This window comes from Coffea arabica, chromosome 11e (genome assembly GCF_036785885.1).
Source record: "Coffea arabica cultivar ET-39 chromosome 11e, Coffea Arabica ET-39 HiFi, whole genome shotgun sequence".
Taxonomy (NCBI): domain Eukaryota; kingdom Viridiplantae; phylum Streptophyta; class Magnoliopsida; order Gentianales; family Rubiaceae; genus Coffea; species Coffea arabica.
Window position 1 is genome coordinate 58,494,765 of NC_092331.1, and position 16,386 is coordinate 58,511,150.

At 37.2% G+C, this 16,386-nt stretch overlaps 4 protein-coding genes across 6 annotated transcripts; 1 reads left to right on the forward strand and 3 right to left on the reverse strand.

The window, feature by feature from the left end:
- Positions 1-234: 234 nt before the first annotated feature.
- LOC113719586 (uncharacterized) lies at positions 235-2,911 on the reverse strand. Of its 3 annotated transcripts, none has more exons than XM_027244813.2 (2): positions 2,756-2,911; positions 235-1,253 (listed from the first exon to the last, which is right to left on the reverse strand). In XM_027244813.2, exon 2 carries the CDS (start codon positions 1,234-1,236, stop codon positions 442-444), a length of 795 nt encoding a protein of 264 aa, XP_027100614.1. In that variant the 5' UTR covers positions 1,237-1,253; positions 2,756-2,911; the 3' UTR covers positions 235-441. The 3 variants fall into 3 exon arrangements, with proteins under 3 accessions (XP_027100614.1, XP_027100615.1, XP_027100613.1); XM_027244814.2 differs by having other exon boundaries at positions 235-1,355; positions 2,756-2,910; XM_027244812.2 differs by having other exon boundaries at positions 2,652-2,906.
- Positions 2,912-4,071: 1,160 nt separating this feature from the next.
- Positions 4,072-5,350, reverse strand: LOC113718867 (uncharacterized). Its single transcript, XM_027243791.2, has one exon. It carries the CDS (start codon positions 5,143-5,145, stop codon positions 4,315-4,317), a length of 831 nt encoding a protein of 276 aa, XP_027099592.1. The 5' UTR covers positions 5,146-5,350; the 3' UTR covers positions 4,072-4,314.
- A 2,701-nt stretch (positions 5,351-8,051) lies between these two features.
- Positions 8,052-9,267, reverse strand: LOC113719517 (nodulin-related protein 1-like). The gene has a single exon (XM_027244733.2). It carries the CDS (start codon positions 8,946-8,948, stop codon positions 8,232-8,234), a length of 717 nt encoding a protein of 238 aa, XP_027100534.1. The 5' UTR covers positions 8,949-9,267; the 3' UTR covers positions 8,052-8,231.
- Positions 9,268-12,679: 3,412 nt separating this feature from the next.
- LOC113719245 (uncharacterized) lies at positions 12,680-16,358 on the forward strand. Its single transcript, XM_027244408.2, has 6 exons — positions 12,680-12,899; positions 13,180-13,943; positions 14,418-14,550; positions 15,112-15,236; positions 15,398-15,544; positions 15,981-16,358. The coding sequence occupies exons 2-6, from the start codon at positions 13,737-13,739 to the stop codon at positions 16,113-16,115; spliced, it is 747 nt and encodes a 248-aa protein (XP_027100209.1). The 5' UTR covers positions 12,680-12,899; positions 13,180-13,736; the 3' UTR covers positions 16,116-16,358.
- The last annotated feature ends 28 nt before the right edge of the window (positions 16,359-16,386 follow it).

The window sequence follows — 16,386 nt, forward strand, 5'->3', positions numbered from 1 at the left end:
TCCTCTTATGAAAAACTCTTTTTCTGATCACTACCCACCATTATAGTGGGGGCAATGGGGAAGAAGTCCTTGAATTAAATCAGTCGGTTCAAATGTTCAACAGAAAAATCGGCCTCAACCCACTGTTGTCCAACTCATTATAGGAATAGAAATATCGAGTCAAGAAACGGGTTCCTCACTTTCCTTTTAAACAGGAACCAACCAATATCATATCTAAAATTACACAATAAAAACTCTTCAGAAAATCCCTTCATTACACAAACAACAGATATTTCCAGCACCCAACACTAAACTCAAATCCAAGCAAAGACTCTGATAAGCCTACACATAATGGGCAGAAGACACATTAACAAACAGCCATGGCAGTATGGAATTACACAATCAAAGAAACAAACTAAGCAAAAGAGTTCCATAAACAACAGAAGGATTGATAAATAAAAATCATGAGGTAATTTCTCTTGCCAGCCAATCCAAAGCAGGATACGCAAAATATAACACTAGAAAAGCTGGAAGAGCGAAGACAATTGTGATCAGCAGGTAAAGCATCAGGATGGCAGCACTAGAGGGTAATGCAAATAGAACAATCAGAAGGAAAACGATGACCAATGGAAACTTTGCCGAAAACTGAAGGAAGTAATCTAGAGATTTTTGAAAGGAAAACTGGGGCCTTTCCAGATTGTTGGTGTTGCCCACAGGATCATCATTGCTGTTAGACCCTGAAATGCCCAGACGGTGGAACCTTCTATGCACAATATTGGATGTGGGATTTCCCATCACTGAAGTACATCTTGGAGACCATACCTGAGGATCTGCACAAATGGAGGAAGAGGTCTTCACCCTGTCACCATTTCTGCTTTCAACCATCCAAAGGAGAAAGAAATTTTTGCTGGGAAATTTCAGATTCCCCTTATAAATCAGTCGAAATGTCAACAGATTGCACCACGGGCAGGAAATGAACAATGGAATCTGAATCTGTTGAGTGGAGAATTTCAAAGCAGCCCACTTAAGTCCTAGGACACAATTCTTGCATAGCGTGTGGCCACACCATAAGACATAAGGAACATTCTCCACAATGTTAAAAGACTCCCAGCATATTGGACATTCCAGCCCTTCTTCAGCACTGGAATTGGAACAGACCTCATCATCTGAGGAATCTTCTATGCATACCAGACTCTCACTCGAAGTAACCTTCTTCTGCCCAAAGCTTCCAAAGGCATTTGCAAGAGATTTCCACATAATGGCAAAACGCAACCCTGACAGATGATAAGTAATTACTATCAAAGGCTTCTACTGTAAAATGAGGCAAAATCCATAATTTCTAAGTAGAAAATATGGATCAGATCCTAGCAATAGACCTGCACCACAAAGTCAACCACTTATTACGTAGACAAGAGTGGCTCTCCCCATGCTTCTTCAAGCAAACATGCAACAAATGCCAGAGCAAAGAGTGACTACTAAAAAGTTTCTCGTAATATAAAAAACAAATTTTACAAGTAGGAAAAAGCCTGCACAAATGACCGGAAATTGACTGCAAAACAGCAAATGCAACATCATTTACGAGTTGATCACTAAGATGGTAAATAATGAGCACATTTACAAGGAAAGACAAGTTTTTTGAGTTAAAAGTCAACGTAAAAAGACTTCCATGATTTTGCTACCATACATCTTGTACAATTTTCAGATAACATAGAATACAAACCTACTAATTTTACTTTCACACACTTGTGATACACAATAAAATAAACCTATCAGAGCTTGCAAGTAGAACAAGCTAGTCTACAACTTCTTCTTTCGTATCTTAAGGTAAGATAAATGAAACTAAGGCCTAAAACTTAAATCAAAACAATACAACTCAAGGTCAAATAATACCTTCACAAGGCAATTTGACATGTAAAAATATTAGTAAACCATCATGGGAAGGCCAAAGGATAAACTTGTTTTAATAACTCAAAGTATTTCTTCGCTGTGACAGAACTAATGAATTATGATTGTGCAACAAAAATCTATAGCCATACCGATACTCGACTCGTAATGTCCAAATGCATCTTAATTATGTCAATGGCTTCAAACATGGGCTCTGCTAAAGATTCATAATTCGAGGTACTGTTTTCTCTCCGTACTATGTCTTCGTAGGCTTACAATAATCAATCCAAATGTCCCTTATACACAATACTGACATTTCCATCCGAAAGCTTAAGGGAATGAACAGTCAGTTATCAAGCGAAAGCTCAAATTAACATTCCAAGGAAACCCCAGAAGACAATGCAAAACCAAAACATACGTCTTAAGCAAAAATACAGTAAAACGCAGAATTTCTCAAGCAAAAAGCCCTTAGCATTATATGAACTCCATCACCCAAAAGAGCAACCCTTACAACTGTCCTAGCTTGAAACACATTTCTGCTATCTCACATTCTTTCTTCTCCCCAACTTGATAATTTCTTTACCTTTCACCTCATGGGCAAAAAGAAAAAAAGACACAAAATAAAACAATAATCAACCTGCATGTACGCATATAACAGAGAAAATCCTATAGGTCAAGACCCTTTGTCTTTTTTGGGGAATCATCTAGTGTCCCAGATTAAAATAACACAAAGGAGCAAAAAATGCAGATGAAAAAATGGGCTAATGGCCAAGCAGAAAAATCCTCACTTGGGTAAAAGCTATGAGAAATTGTAATCATCGCTGACAAATGAGCACCGCAACAATAGCTATCCGTATGTGAATAAAAAGGTGAAAAATGAACAAAAACTTACTGGGATGCGACGATCTCGAGGAAAAACTGAAAAAAGAGAAGAGAGATCAGAAGAGAAAGCAACTCTCTTCGTCTCTTCTCTCCTCCCCTCTCTCCCTCTCTCTGTCGCTGTCGTATGCGAACCGGGAGAGATTTTTATTTTTGCGGAATTATTTAGTCGAGGGATTAATTGTAGAAGCTCCGGACGGCGTCGTTAAGTGATGTTTTCACAGTGTTGTCATTTGCTAACGATGTCGTTTGGTCCGTGTGAAGTCAACGATGGTAAAAGAGCGGTGAATCAGGGGTCCGGTCCTGCCCGCTGCCCACCTGGGCCCATGATGACTTTATGAGCCAGTAGTTACTCCGTTTGGTATAGTTAAAGGATTTCACTAATCTCTAATTTATTTCTGTCTTTGATAAGAATTTTTTACTAACGTTAGATACGTTGAATATGTACCAGAATTGGAAGCTACCCATTTATATTACTATTTTTAAGATTTTTTTTAAAAAAAAATTGTAGTATAACAATTTAATATATGTGAGAATCAAAAAAATGATCAAGAAATATATTAGTAAAAAATGTAAAATTTTTTCTGCAAAAAACTATAATCCAAACGAGGATTAATAGAAAAATTTAGCCAAAAAAAAAAAAGAAAATAATTTTAGGGCCTCAAAATCCCCCTGATTACTTTGGAATTGTTACTTCTTTGATGCTTAACAAACATGATGCTTTTGGTTAACTTCTTGGAAAAATTTTACACTAAATAAAAGCTAGGCTTTGCATTAAGTAGATTACCAAAAACTACTAGGTAGGGAAGTCTTCTTGTGCGCTAGTCTTACTGGTCTCAACAGATGAAGTTGCAACTACTGCAAAGATTATTAGACTTGCAAATTGAAAAAACCAAGAAACAGATAACCAAAAGGTTGGGGAGGAAAGTTGCACGATATATTACAAGTTACCATTGAAGATTGGCTTAGATGGAAGATCTGTCGGAAAAATCCCAGAGATGGAAAATGAATCCAATTTGTAGTTTAGCTTAAGGGGGGAAGCATCTCCTATAATCCATTTCTTCCTTGTTTATGATCACAAGTTTCAAACCTTGCCAGGTTGTCTGAATTAAGAGATTCTTTGGACCATCTACCTGATTGATTGATTTTAGTTGCCTCCTTTTCGATCATTACCAAAAGAAGATAAGGCTGGAAGTGAAGAGAAACGAAACATCAAGCTAGCTAAATAGGATAGCTAGCATGCAGCTGTGCAGCGTCAAGGCCCTTCATCACTACACAAATTCTAAATCTGGAAGATGCATGGAAAATACTACAAATTTAGTAAAACAATTACAACAACAGGCCATCTGCTTCACAAATCGCATTTACACACATACATTACACATCACACCAATTGATTTTACTTTGGTTTCAATACACTCATGAGAATTGCAAAGAAAAACACGCACACATAATAAACATATATGACACCACCATCAAACTTGAAAGATAAAAATCCAAGGACAAAAGCTGGCATGCTTGCTACTATAAACAGATGGCTTTGATCAGGTGATATATAACTGGCTGAAATCATCAGTTTTTCCCCAAGAAACCTCCAGCCATCTTCAGTAAATCTCCTCCATCAGTTTTGCTGCCTTCAGAATCAGATGGTTTGCTCAAGTATCCCTCAGCCAATTTAGCATACTGCCCAATCCCTCCAGATTCTCCTTTCTCACCTTCAGCTGATTCTCCCTCTTTCTTCAAGAATCCCCCAGCAGCCTTAGCATAGTCTCCTAACCCACCCGTCTTCTCCTCTGAATCAGTGGTGGGCTTTGCTGACTCACTCGGCTCTTCTTCCTTTTTAGGCTCTTCAGTAGTAGTGCGCGCGGGAGCTGATTCACTAGCCGGCTCTTCAACTTCTTCTTTCTCAGCTGTAGGCTTAGGCTCTTCAGAAGTAACTGGCTCTTTAGTTTCTTCTTTCTCAGGTGTAGCTTTAGGCTCTTCTTCTAGTTTCTCAGCCTTAGGCTCGTCAGAAGTGGGCTTGGCTGATTCAACCGGCTCTTCTTCTTTCTCAGATGAGGGTTTAGGTTGTTCAGAAGCTTTTGGCTTTGTAGAATGAGAAGTTTCATATTCATGAAGATAATTCCCAGCTTTGTCAACGTAGCTTCCAACTCCACTAGTCTTGTCAAGCTTCCCATAATTTTGGGCAGCATCAAGAAGATCAGCAGCTGCCCCAGCAACCTCAGCATTATCATGTTTTTTCTCTGCAGGTTCATTCTGAACGGTGGATCTTGCTGCATCAGCCACCACCTTAGCACTTGAAAGCAGACTGCTGTTTTCTTCGGATGCTGGGGCTGATTTGTCAGTAGTTTCAGCCTTGGTTTGGGGGGTGGCCGAGTCAGTAAATTTCTTCAAAAAATCCATCTTGGGATGGCTTGTTTTTCGGGTGATGGTGCACAGAAGATGAGCTTAATTTGCCCAAAAAGGGAGAGTTGGCTTTTTTTTTTTTGGCGAAGGAACAGAATGATGGACAGAAATAGAACTATTCAAAGTTAGTTGCTTCGTATGGGAATCTGTAAGTATTATTGGGGTTTATATAGAGGGCTACCAATCAAGATGATGGTTCAGTTTTAGTGAATCAGTGTTCAGTACGTGTACTGGTGTCAGTGTTGCCAAACGGGTTTAGATTATTAGATATGAATACGTGTTCCTGCAGTCTCTGCTACAATCAATATTAGTTCTGAGATATTTGTTGGATCAGTAGCCTTTCTTTTATTTCTGATTTCTACTACTTTTTTTTTTTTGGGTCCATGACATTAATCAAGAGAAGATGTTCTGTCGGCAAAAGAAAAGGTGTGGTTCGATTATTGCCCACTTGTGAAGGGAAGGGAAGCCAAGTTGTCCAAAAGCTAGTTGCAGCAAAAGCAGTGGAGCCCTCCTTGCTGTTTCTACTTCTGATGTGTTCTCCTTCCATCCATGAATTCTCAAGATCATTTAATTGTTTCATTTTCCCACACCAGATCTCCATATTTTATATGATCGCGATTCCCTTGACTTTTATCAGTTCAATTTTTTGAAGTGGTATTTTCCTATTCTAGTCACTTTTGTTTCTTTCCTCTGATTTGGTGCTGAAGATCAACAGGTGCATTATTGTCTCAAGAAACTCACAAAGAAAAGAACAGACCTGAAATGGACGGCCAAGTTCGCTGTGTATTTGGACGTGTTATTACTTGTTAATTCGGTCCAGATCATAGTGATGACACATCAGAATTTCAGTAAGCATGCTGCCAAGAGAAAAAAGACACCATGATTGTATCAAAGTGCCACGACTTTGATCGATGATGACCTCTGTATCTGCATGGACATCTCAGGACACCATAACCCACCTCCTTCACTAGTGCCACATTTCATCCCCAAGAGAAATTTGAGAAAATATATAAAAGAGATTTGAGCAAACACAAAGAAATTATTAAGGTTAATTGTTTTCCAATTCTGCTTGTTAACTCTGAAGAGAAAACGGTGCAGAGAAAGATTGGAAATTCTTTTTTAGAATGAAGAGATGATATTCAGCAGATTCTGGTGTGTTTGGATTGCATTTTTCTGGACTTTTTGTAGAAAAACTACTGTAGTGATTTGATATATATGAAATAAAAAGATAATTGAAAGATATGTTTACGGAAAACGTAGTTATTTTTCTTTGAAAATCTGCAATCCAAACACTTGTACTTATGTTAATTGTTGGTATAGTTTATGCATGGCGAATTGAATTACTAATGGGAAAAGTGATTAGAGCGATTAAAGCCGGGCAAATTGTAATGTGACGACCAAAAATATCACATTTTTTACAACTGAACCCAAGGCAGTTTTATGTCCTTGGACTGGGCCACTAGGCAAATTGTAAAGATCGGATTTGTTTTTCTTTTGCCATTTGTTTGGCAGTAAGAGGAAATTCTTTCACGTATTTGTTAATAGAATGAAAAAAGTAATTAGATCAGGGACGGTTGGATTGGATAACAACGTATGAGGGATTATAAGTAAGATTCTAGATTCGAAATCTACCACTAATAAAAAAGGAGAAAGTACTAAATCGATTAAAGTCATGCAAATTGTAATACGACAACGTCGACAAGGATTTAGTACAATTACATTTGAATGATTTCGTTCCGTCATTATATATATTAAAATTTTTGACATGCAAATGCATCATAATATTATACTAAATATATGTCAAATATTTTATCTATATACATTGCTTTTAGTTCGAATATAATATAATGTAATTACACATTAACTAATATAAAAAAGTATAACAATCGAACTGAACTGCACCAAGCTCCAAGCGCATTGACCCCTCTCTCGACAATATCATATTTTTTTACGACTGAACCAGGCAGCGTTCGGTTCTTGGACCGGACCATTAGGCATATTCTCTCTCTCACTCTCTTTTGGGTAGGAAAATTCTCTTTAAAAGTCAAAAGAAGGAAAAGAAAATTAGGCTGACCCAGACGTGGGGGTTCCGGGAATCCAATAAAGCTGGGCCTTTGTAAGGTGGATATCAGTTTTAGATGCTCACATTATGACATAGGATATCTACTTCAATAGTTTGTCATATCAGTTAAAATATTTAGGGGCGGCTTGGTTTAGAGGTTTGGATACTTGACATTACAATAATTACAATATTGTGCGTTTGATCGAGTGCAATGGATATTGAAATATTGGAATCATGATTCCCAACCAAATTAGGAGGATTTGACCAGAATCGTCGTTAGTGGATCCTCTAGAAATTATTCCATTTCCCTTTCAAATTCCAAAGCAAGAACCAAGCAGCACCCTTGCTTCTTTTGTTCCCAATGGATGTATTGTTTAACTTTCGGGTAAGAATGAGCATATAAAGAAAAAGGAGACATTTGTCCAATATTTTACACTCGTTTAGTCATTTACGAGTAACTCGTAGAGGGTTTTTTTTTTTCTTTCTGGCTTTTCTTTTCTTGATCAAAATTGTAATTCATTTGAAAACCATCCCTTGATTTTGATTTGTCAAGAAATAAATTTCATATTACTGTACATAAAATCCAATCAATTATATACTATTCCCACTAAAGATGAGAAAAGGCAATTGTAATTTTTCATGGAAAAGTCAAAAGGTAAATTTGATCCATCTGCAAACAGCTGTAGGAGCCCGTGGGAATAAATTTGTCACTGCTGTCAAACTGTCTGTCATAAATGAATTCTTTACTTCTTTTTGGACCTCAATCGTCACATTATGCAAGATATGCAGTTGCAATGTACCCAGGCAGACAAATAAATCTAAGATACCAACCACCATTAACTGATATAAATTCAAGTAATTTATTGCTAATAACTTCTCACTTACATAGACAGATTGATTTTTTTTTTTAAAAAAAAAAAAGCTATGAACAACAAAACAAGAAAAAAAAATCAGTACATTAGAAGTTCAACCTTCTAATTTTATTGAAACTCGGATGGACCTAATGTTGAAGGTCAGTGATCTATTTCTTCAAGAAATCTCCAGCCATCTTCATATAATCTCCATAGCCACCACTTCCAGAACTATGACCATGACCATGACCATGTCCACCCCCTTCCCCAACCGAACCACCACTTCCTGAGTGATTCTTCAACATCCCCTCGGCCATTTTGATATACTCTCCATACTTGCCCCCAGACTGGCCCTCATGATCACCGCCACCGCCACCGGAGGAATGCTTATTCATAAGCCCTTCAGCCATTTTGATATAATCCCCATATCCACCACCGGAATGGCCATGATGATCCTTCCCAGGCTTGGTATGGAAGGTCTCAGTAGTGGTGGTGGTGGTGGTTGAACTTGAATGATCCTTCCCAGGCTTGGTAGTTGTGGTGGTGGGGGACTGAGAGGAGTGATATTGGTGGAGATAATTCTCAGCTTGTCCCACAATTTTCCCCATGGCACCGCCCTTTTCATCTAGCTTCCCGTAATGTGAGGCTGCGTGCATAATGTTTTCAGCTGCGTCGGCAACCTCATCCTTGTCAAACTTGTAATTTGGGTCGTTTTGGAATTTGGCCTTGGCTGCGTTGGCTACAATTTTGGCACTTGACAATAATTCAGAGCTGGATGGGGTGGAATGATGCTGGTTATGGGATTCATGACCACGGTGATCACCAGTCCTATCACTTGTGGGCTTGCTGGATTTGTGATGTTCTTCTTTATCATAAGAATAATCCATCTCGATTGATTCTTGAGTCGAGTGAATTTTTGGGACACGATTGAAAATTGGATCTGAAGTGGAGTGGAAAGAAACAGATGGAAGCTGAGGAGCGGATTAATTTGTGGGAAATTTAAAGGGCTGTGATGGATGTTGGATTTGGTGAGGGGGTTGAAGATTGAAGAATAATGAATGGAGCAACTGTGAAGGTTCGTGCTTGTTAATGAATGTCAACTGTCGCTGTCGACGCGGTGGTGGGGATTGGGGATTGGGGATGGGCTATAACCATAGAAAGGAAGTTTGTGGATAAGGAAGCAGCACTCGTTTAAGCGGTCATATCGCGTCCTCGTACAGGCAAACACGTCTAAGACTTTCAGTGGTGGATTGGCTCTTCAATTCTTAGATTTTTCTTTATCCTTTTTTTTCTTAATTTAATGTCCAATTGTGATAAATTCAACTTCGAGTACATTATGAGCATAAATAATTTTTTTTTGAAGACCATAAAAACTAGTTGGTCGTTAATTATTACTCTAATACATGTATAGTCAAGTATGATGCGGTGACTAAACGAGAATAATAAACTTAAAAGAGTAAAAATTTTGAAGAGCCCTTAAACTATCACTCTTATCCACTTTTAGGTCTTGATCTAGATTTTGTTTTTGATTGATTTCTGAACAATTAAAGGTGCATAGTTTAAGGATTTCTAACTATTTTAGATGTAAGTCGATGCGCAATTGAAGGGCATTGTTGACCAATCATAATCAAAAAGTGTTGGGAGTCTTAGAGAATCGAAAATTTTTCAAAGATTTGTAGAGAAATCTAATAGTGCGTTTAAGAAAAATGAAGGATTTTCTCTTCTTTAGACTCTGTTTGATAACTCAATTCAGCACTTAATTTTAATAGATTCAGATCTTAACATATTCATACCGTTTGATAATTACAAATTGAACATATGAATTAATTAAGTGGCACTGAATTTTCTAGACAAAACTTACTCTCAAAATTAAATGATAAGCTATTCACGTATCACTAAATGTAATACGCACTCAAATATATTAGACTTAATATTTAACAATTCAATATTAATAGATTCAAATTTCAGACATCGATTTTCAAATTTCAAATTTATCAAACGAACCCTTAGATTTCTACTCCATCTCTTAATACTTTGGATTAAGTTTCCAATACTTGGACAAAAATGCCCTTCGATTCAAGGCAGACTTATGTCTAAAATAGCCAGAAGTCCTTCAACTATATGTACTTTTAATTATTTAGGGGCCAATGAAGACAAAATTTAGATTTAGGGGTTAAAAGAGTACAATGATAATAGTTTAGGGACTCCCCATATCTTTTACTCAAACTTAAATGTTTTAAGTTTTAACCTAGGTAAGAAAGTTGAAATTATCAACTTGTATGACTATTCATGGAAACATACATTTTATTTGTTAATCCTGCTTTACTAACGTAAATGAGTATACAAGGATACTAAGAATACCTCCAACCTTACTATAATTAATAATGGCCCTAATTAGCACTCCAAAATTTTGTCATGCTTTTAATAGATGGGTATATATATATATATATATATATATATAGGGAGAACTGCATCAATCGTCCCTCACATATTATAGATGTGAAAATTTAGTCCCTCAGAACAAAAATGATCAGATTTAGTGCCTAACAAATAAAAAATGATCATCTTTAATCCTTTTTCACTTTTCCGAACAAATTTTGGCCGGAACTCATTGGATCCACATGCAATGCCCAATTTTTAAAGGGTAAAAATGACAAATCACTGACCAATTATGCGAAGGACCAATTTTGCAAACTTTTAGTTAAAACATTCATTAAAAAAAAAAAACATAAAAACTAACCCACCATTATTTGCAATTCATCTCAACCCAAAACAAACCCGAATTGCAAACTCCCAACTGATTGAAATTCATCTGAAGGAAATTGATGATTGAAGACTTGTAAGAGAAAGGCTAACCAAGCTAATGAATGAAGAAGACAACACCAGAATTCCAGATTACGATATGTATTTTTTAATCCTAAACCAAAGAATTTGCAGCAATGGTTGTAATTGAAGCAGCAACATTTTTCATACTTTCTTCTTCCTCTTCCTTCCCGTCAACTTCCCCTAAATGCTCTTTACACTTCCTTAAACTTCCCATTTTCACCTGTGCCTTTTCTTTTTTCTTAAAACGTTCACTATTTCCCCTCCCTCCACTGCACTCACGATAAAACCAAGATTCCAAATATACTCAACCTCTACAGTTGAAGAAGTTGTTACAGTAGAAGAAAAAACAGAGCCAACCGAAGGAAAAATAGAGTCAATCCCACAAACCAATCAGAAAAGAAAGCTTTTTGTGCTAAATTTGCCATGGTCTTTCACCGTTGCAAATATCAAGAACCTCTTTGCTGAATGCGGCACTGTTACTGATGTTGAGGTACTTCCATGAGTTTGGTATTTCTATTAAAGAATTTACTTTGGATACTTTTGTTGAAGTTGAAGAAATGATTTTAGTTGGTTGTTCTTTTTTCTTTTGGGTCTGAATTTGTTATTGAAGTGACATTAAATCGTGGGTTTTGTTTGTCCTACATAATTTGTTAATGAAGTGATTTTTAAATGGTGGGTCTTGTTTATCTCGATGAATTTGTTAAAGGAGTCATTTTGAATCATGTTTTCTATTTTTTTTTCTTGGATGAATTTGTTGAAGAAGTGATTTTGAGGGGTGGTTTTTGTTTTTCTTGGATGTGGCAAATTATAAAGCAAAAAGATGATAAAAACAAGGGCTTTGCATTTGTGATAATGGCTTCTGGGAAGAAGCTCAGGCGGCCATTAAGAAATGAAAGCGGTGGATAAATTTGAACGGCAAGGACTTTATACTAGTGCTAGTATCAGTACATGCTTTTTTATCAGAGATTGATTTTAGTAAATTACTTATTTACTTGAGCACAATGGTGAGATTTATTAAGGCCAATGCTATACTGTTTGAATTGCTTGGTATTAAGATTTTGGGTTGAGATGAATTGCAAATAATGGTGGGTTAATTTTTATGTTTTTTTTAATGAATGTTTAACTAAAGTTTTGCAAAGTTGGTCCTTCGCATAATTGGTCAACGGTGATTTGTCAAATTTACCCTTTAAAAATTGGGCATTGCAAGTGGACCCAATGAATTCCGGCCAAAATTTGTTCGGAAAAGTGAAAAAGGATTAATGGTAATCATTTTTTATTTGTTAGGCACTAAATCTGATCATTTTTGTTTTGAGGGACTAAATTTTCACATCTGTAATATGTGAGGGACGATTGGTGCAGTTCTCCCTATATATATATAACTTTATCTACAGTAATCCTTTAAATATATTCCAAAGCTTTTAATATACACACCTTGGTGGGAGCGGCTAGAGGCCGGCGGTGAAGAGGGAGGAAGGAAAAGGAAACAATAAAAATAAAAACAAGAAACTTTTTCTTCAATGTCTCAAATACACAACAGTTTTTCTACAATTTTTACAGTAAAATTTATATAAACACCAAAAAAAAACTCACCATTCAATTAGTTTCCCTAAGAAGTTAAAAAGAGACGCTAGTACTAGTTGGAAGGGGCGGATTTAGGAGACAAAAGCGTCAGAGAAATGAGTTGTAGTATATGTCGGAGCGATGACAACATCTTCATCTTAATGTCAATAAGATGACAACATCACACAGAATATAAAAGGGGAATCGAGGCATGCACTTTTCTGGAAGATTGAGCTTCCTTTCTCTCCTTCATCGTCCAAACGAAGATCCTCGCTTCTTTCTTTCTTTTGACCAACAACGGCATATCCCTAAAGGGATGGAACCTGAGAACACCGGTGGACATTGGGTGCTGCAGGTTGCTTATAGATTCCATGCAAGCATCAATATGCTGCACTTGTGTTCTCAGGTCACCCCTTTGGGGCAACCCCGTTTTGCTACTGTGAAATTCATCTGTATGTAGTAATCAAATTCAGCACTAATTCCCCTTTTTATATTTCATTATTTCTTTCTTTTTTACTTATTTGTCTTCTTCCTTTTTTTTTTTTTACAATTTTCTTGTTTAATTACATGGCAGCAATTCAAACTGCAGATGATGACTTTAATGGGTTTCTAAGTCTCAGTTTAATTTCATCCCAACTTTGAAGATTTGTTCGCAAAATGATTTCTCCTCATGACTAGTTTTGGATCTATTATTTGTATTTTTTATTTTTTTATTTTTTTTTGTCAGCACAGTGGGTATCTAGATCCGTGAACTGGTTATCGTACGATCCAACAAATTTCACTGCGTGATCGGGAGAGGCTGCTCAACATCACCGATCAGGTAAACCCGGAGACTCGATCCCTGGACGTGGCTCTCCCCCAACTGGGACTACAACCACAGAACAGAACCATAGTTTTTGGATCTATTATTTATGTTTATTCTCTTAAAAAGTGTTGAGAATTGTACACACATTCTTCATCCTTGGTTAAGTGAGTCTCAAGATGACTCTTGATGTGATAATTAAAAACAAAGAACTTGTTTATGACGCAATAATGACAAACACACTACCATATTATAATTATTATTGTAGACGACCCCAAAAAAAAACACACACACACACACGCTACCATATGATCTGTAATTGCCAAAGTACTCTTCTACCCTTTCTTCTTCGGTAGACTACCAAGATACCCTTTCTTCCTTAACGGATTCCGGCCTTTAGGACTGACCGACTGCAAAACCCTAAGTTTACTACCGAACCAGACTGAAATTCGAAACTCGAATAGTATAGCAAAATAGCACTGGACATATGGAGATGGAAATCGACAATCCAAAGCCCAATTTCAAAGCTAACAACACCCAAATCAAAGACGAAGACCTCTTCAAAGCCGCTGAGAACGGCGACGTTTCCGTCTTCGAATCCCTCTCCGACGGACAGCTCCTCAAAGCCCTCTCTCTCCGCAACGAAGATGGCCGTTCTCTCCTTCACGTTGCCGTCTCCTTTGCCCAAACCCAGGTGCACATTGATGTTTCGTCCTTCTAATGTTACCTTTTCACCTCGTTCTTTCATTGTTCATCTTTTTTTGAATTTCTGTAGTTTTTAATATTTATTTATGATGATTCTACGCATAAGTTCATTAGTTCCATTTGAATAAGCTTAATGCGTTTAATAGCTATTGAAAGTGTAGAGTTTGTTTTGTTTTTGTCATACAATCAACTGCCGACTTAAGCTTGGCTAGATAAAAGCTCAGTTTGCTCACAGCCCGAGCACATTTTTGGTTCAAGCTCATAAAAATGGTGAAACCAACTAGATTCTCAGCGCCATTTTTATGAGTTCCTCAGCTAGGTTCCAGCTTTGTTAATCTTGTCCGCATTACCCCCTCTTTTTTTTTTTGGTGGCCGGAGTTGGGGGGAGGTTAAATTTGCAAGTTGTAGGAGTGGACTATTTGTTTTGATCTTAAAGCTAAGTATGTGTTGGTGAATGGTTCAGGTGGTGAAGATTCTATCAGCAGCAGAACCGTCTGTAAGTGGTGTAAATAGTACCGATGAGGAAGGCTGGGCTCCTCTCCATTCTGCAGCAAGCAGCGGGAGTGTCGAGATTGTGGAGATGTTGCTGAGCAGAGGTGATGATCGAGCTTCTCTCACGCTTTATCCTTGCATTAAATCATTAATGCATTTTTGTGGTGTTCTGTTCTGCTTAGTTAGTTATCGAAAGTGATTTCGTGCCTAATGTTTTTATTGCAAGAGAATGTACTCTGGTTTGAGCTAGAATGCTGAAGGAAATTTCAAGGCAACAAGGGATAATATCTATTTGTGAATAGGGCTCTTGTATTGATTAAATATTGGAATAAATTAACGGGCATACCATGAAATGGTTGGTTTTTAGTTTTAAGTTTGATGGGATTATCTACTGGATGTCATGGAGATTTACAGATTTACAGGCTAACGGAGGATTCACAGTAGTTGATTGATGTGAGGTCTAGATGGTTATTGATTTTTTTAGGGGGAAATGGCATTTTACTTTTTGGGGGCAAACTGCACATCTGATAGGATGCTGAATATTATTATATGTCATGTCTCTTCATCAGTAAATTTCTTCCTTTAAAAGAAAATAAAGCAACAGTTAGAAATGTTGTGTGCTTCTAAAATTGCTTGCCCTGAATGTTTTCAGTTCTTGTCAGCAGGAGCTGATGTTAATCAGAAGAATGATGGTGGTCGCACAGCTCTCCACTATGCTGCTAGCAAGGGTCGGTTTAAAATAGCTGAACTTTTACTCTCTCATGGTGCAAAGCTCAACGCGAAGGACAAGGCTTGTGCTTACACCTTAACCTTTTTATCCCTTATTCAAAGATTTTGTTGCACCATGTTATGCAACATGTGGGCATAGCTCTTGAATGAATGCATCAGCACTCAGCATATTTTCAGAACATGCAAATTCTTTTCTGATGATCTTTTATCATTATCATTCAGGTTGGTTGTACCCCATTACATCGTGCAGCCAGCACAGGGAACTCAGAAGTGTCTGAACTCTTAATTGAGGAAGGAGCTGAGGTTGATGATATTGATAAGGCGGGTCAAACTCCTCTTATGAATGCAGTGATATGCGGCAACAAAGAAGTAAAGTTTCTACAATGTCCTTTGTGTGCTCCAACCATTTCACTGTAGATGCACCTAATTACTCACGCACATGCCATGTATATGTATCTTTTTTAGCTGTTATTTATTTTCATAGCTTCAGAAAATAAGTATTTATACAACAAATTTATTCACTTGTGATTGGAAGTGTGACAGAGTAATTACCAGTGACGGGAATTCTGTTTAGATGTGCTTACAAAGTATCAAGTATCCTGGTTTTTCAGATTTTTTTCTCTTGCAATTCATCTGCCTAATATATTTTGCGGAAATAAATGAAAAAATATGTATGTTTGAAGTTTATGATAACCATGCAAGGGAATAAGAGAATTCTCTTATACTCTGTCTGATCCTGTTAATTGGGGAATGTCTTTGCCAATCCATAGGTAATCTCATTCCGATCTAAATATTTTGTTGACAGGTTGCTCTCCTACTAATAAGACACGGAGCAAATGTAGATGTTGAGGACAATGAAGGATACACTGTACTCGGTCGAGCTTCTAATGATCTTCGACCAGCACTAGTTGATGCAGCGAAGGCCATGCTGGAAGAATAAGATAGCCATGCTGGAAGAATAAGATAGATTATACAGAGGAAAGGAAATTTCTTTAAATGGCTGGGGCTAGTTTGATGCATTTGGGGTAACACACTAGGATCTATGCCAGTGAAAGTTTAAGGGGTAGAACGGCACTACTCTAGCTATGTTTTGTTTTTCTTTTCGGGTTCATCTGTTGGATCATCAAGTCAACTGGAAAGCCCAGATTTTGATCAGTTTCATTTAAATTGCTTATTTTTCTCAGTTTGTTTGATTCCTGGATTTGGGATGG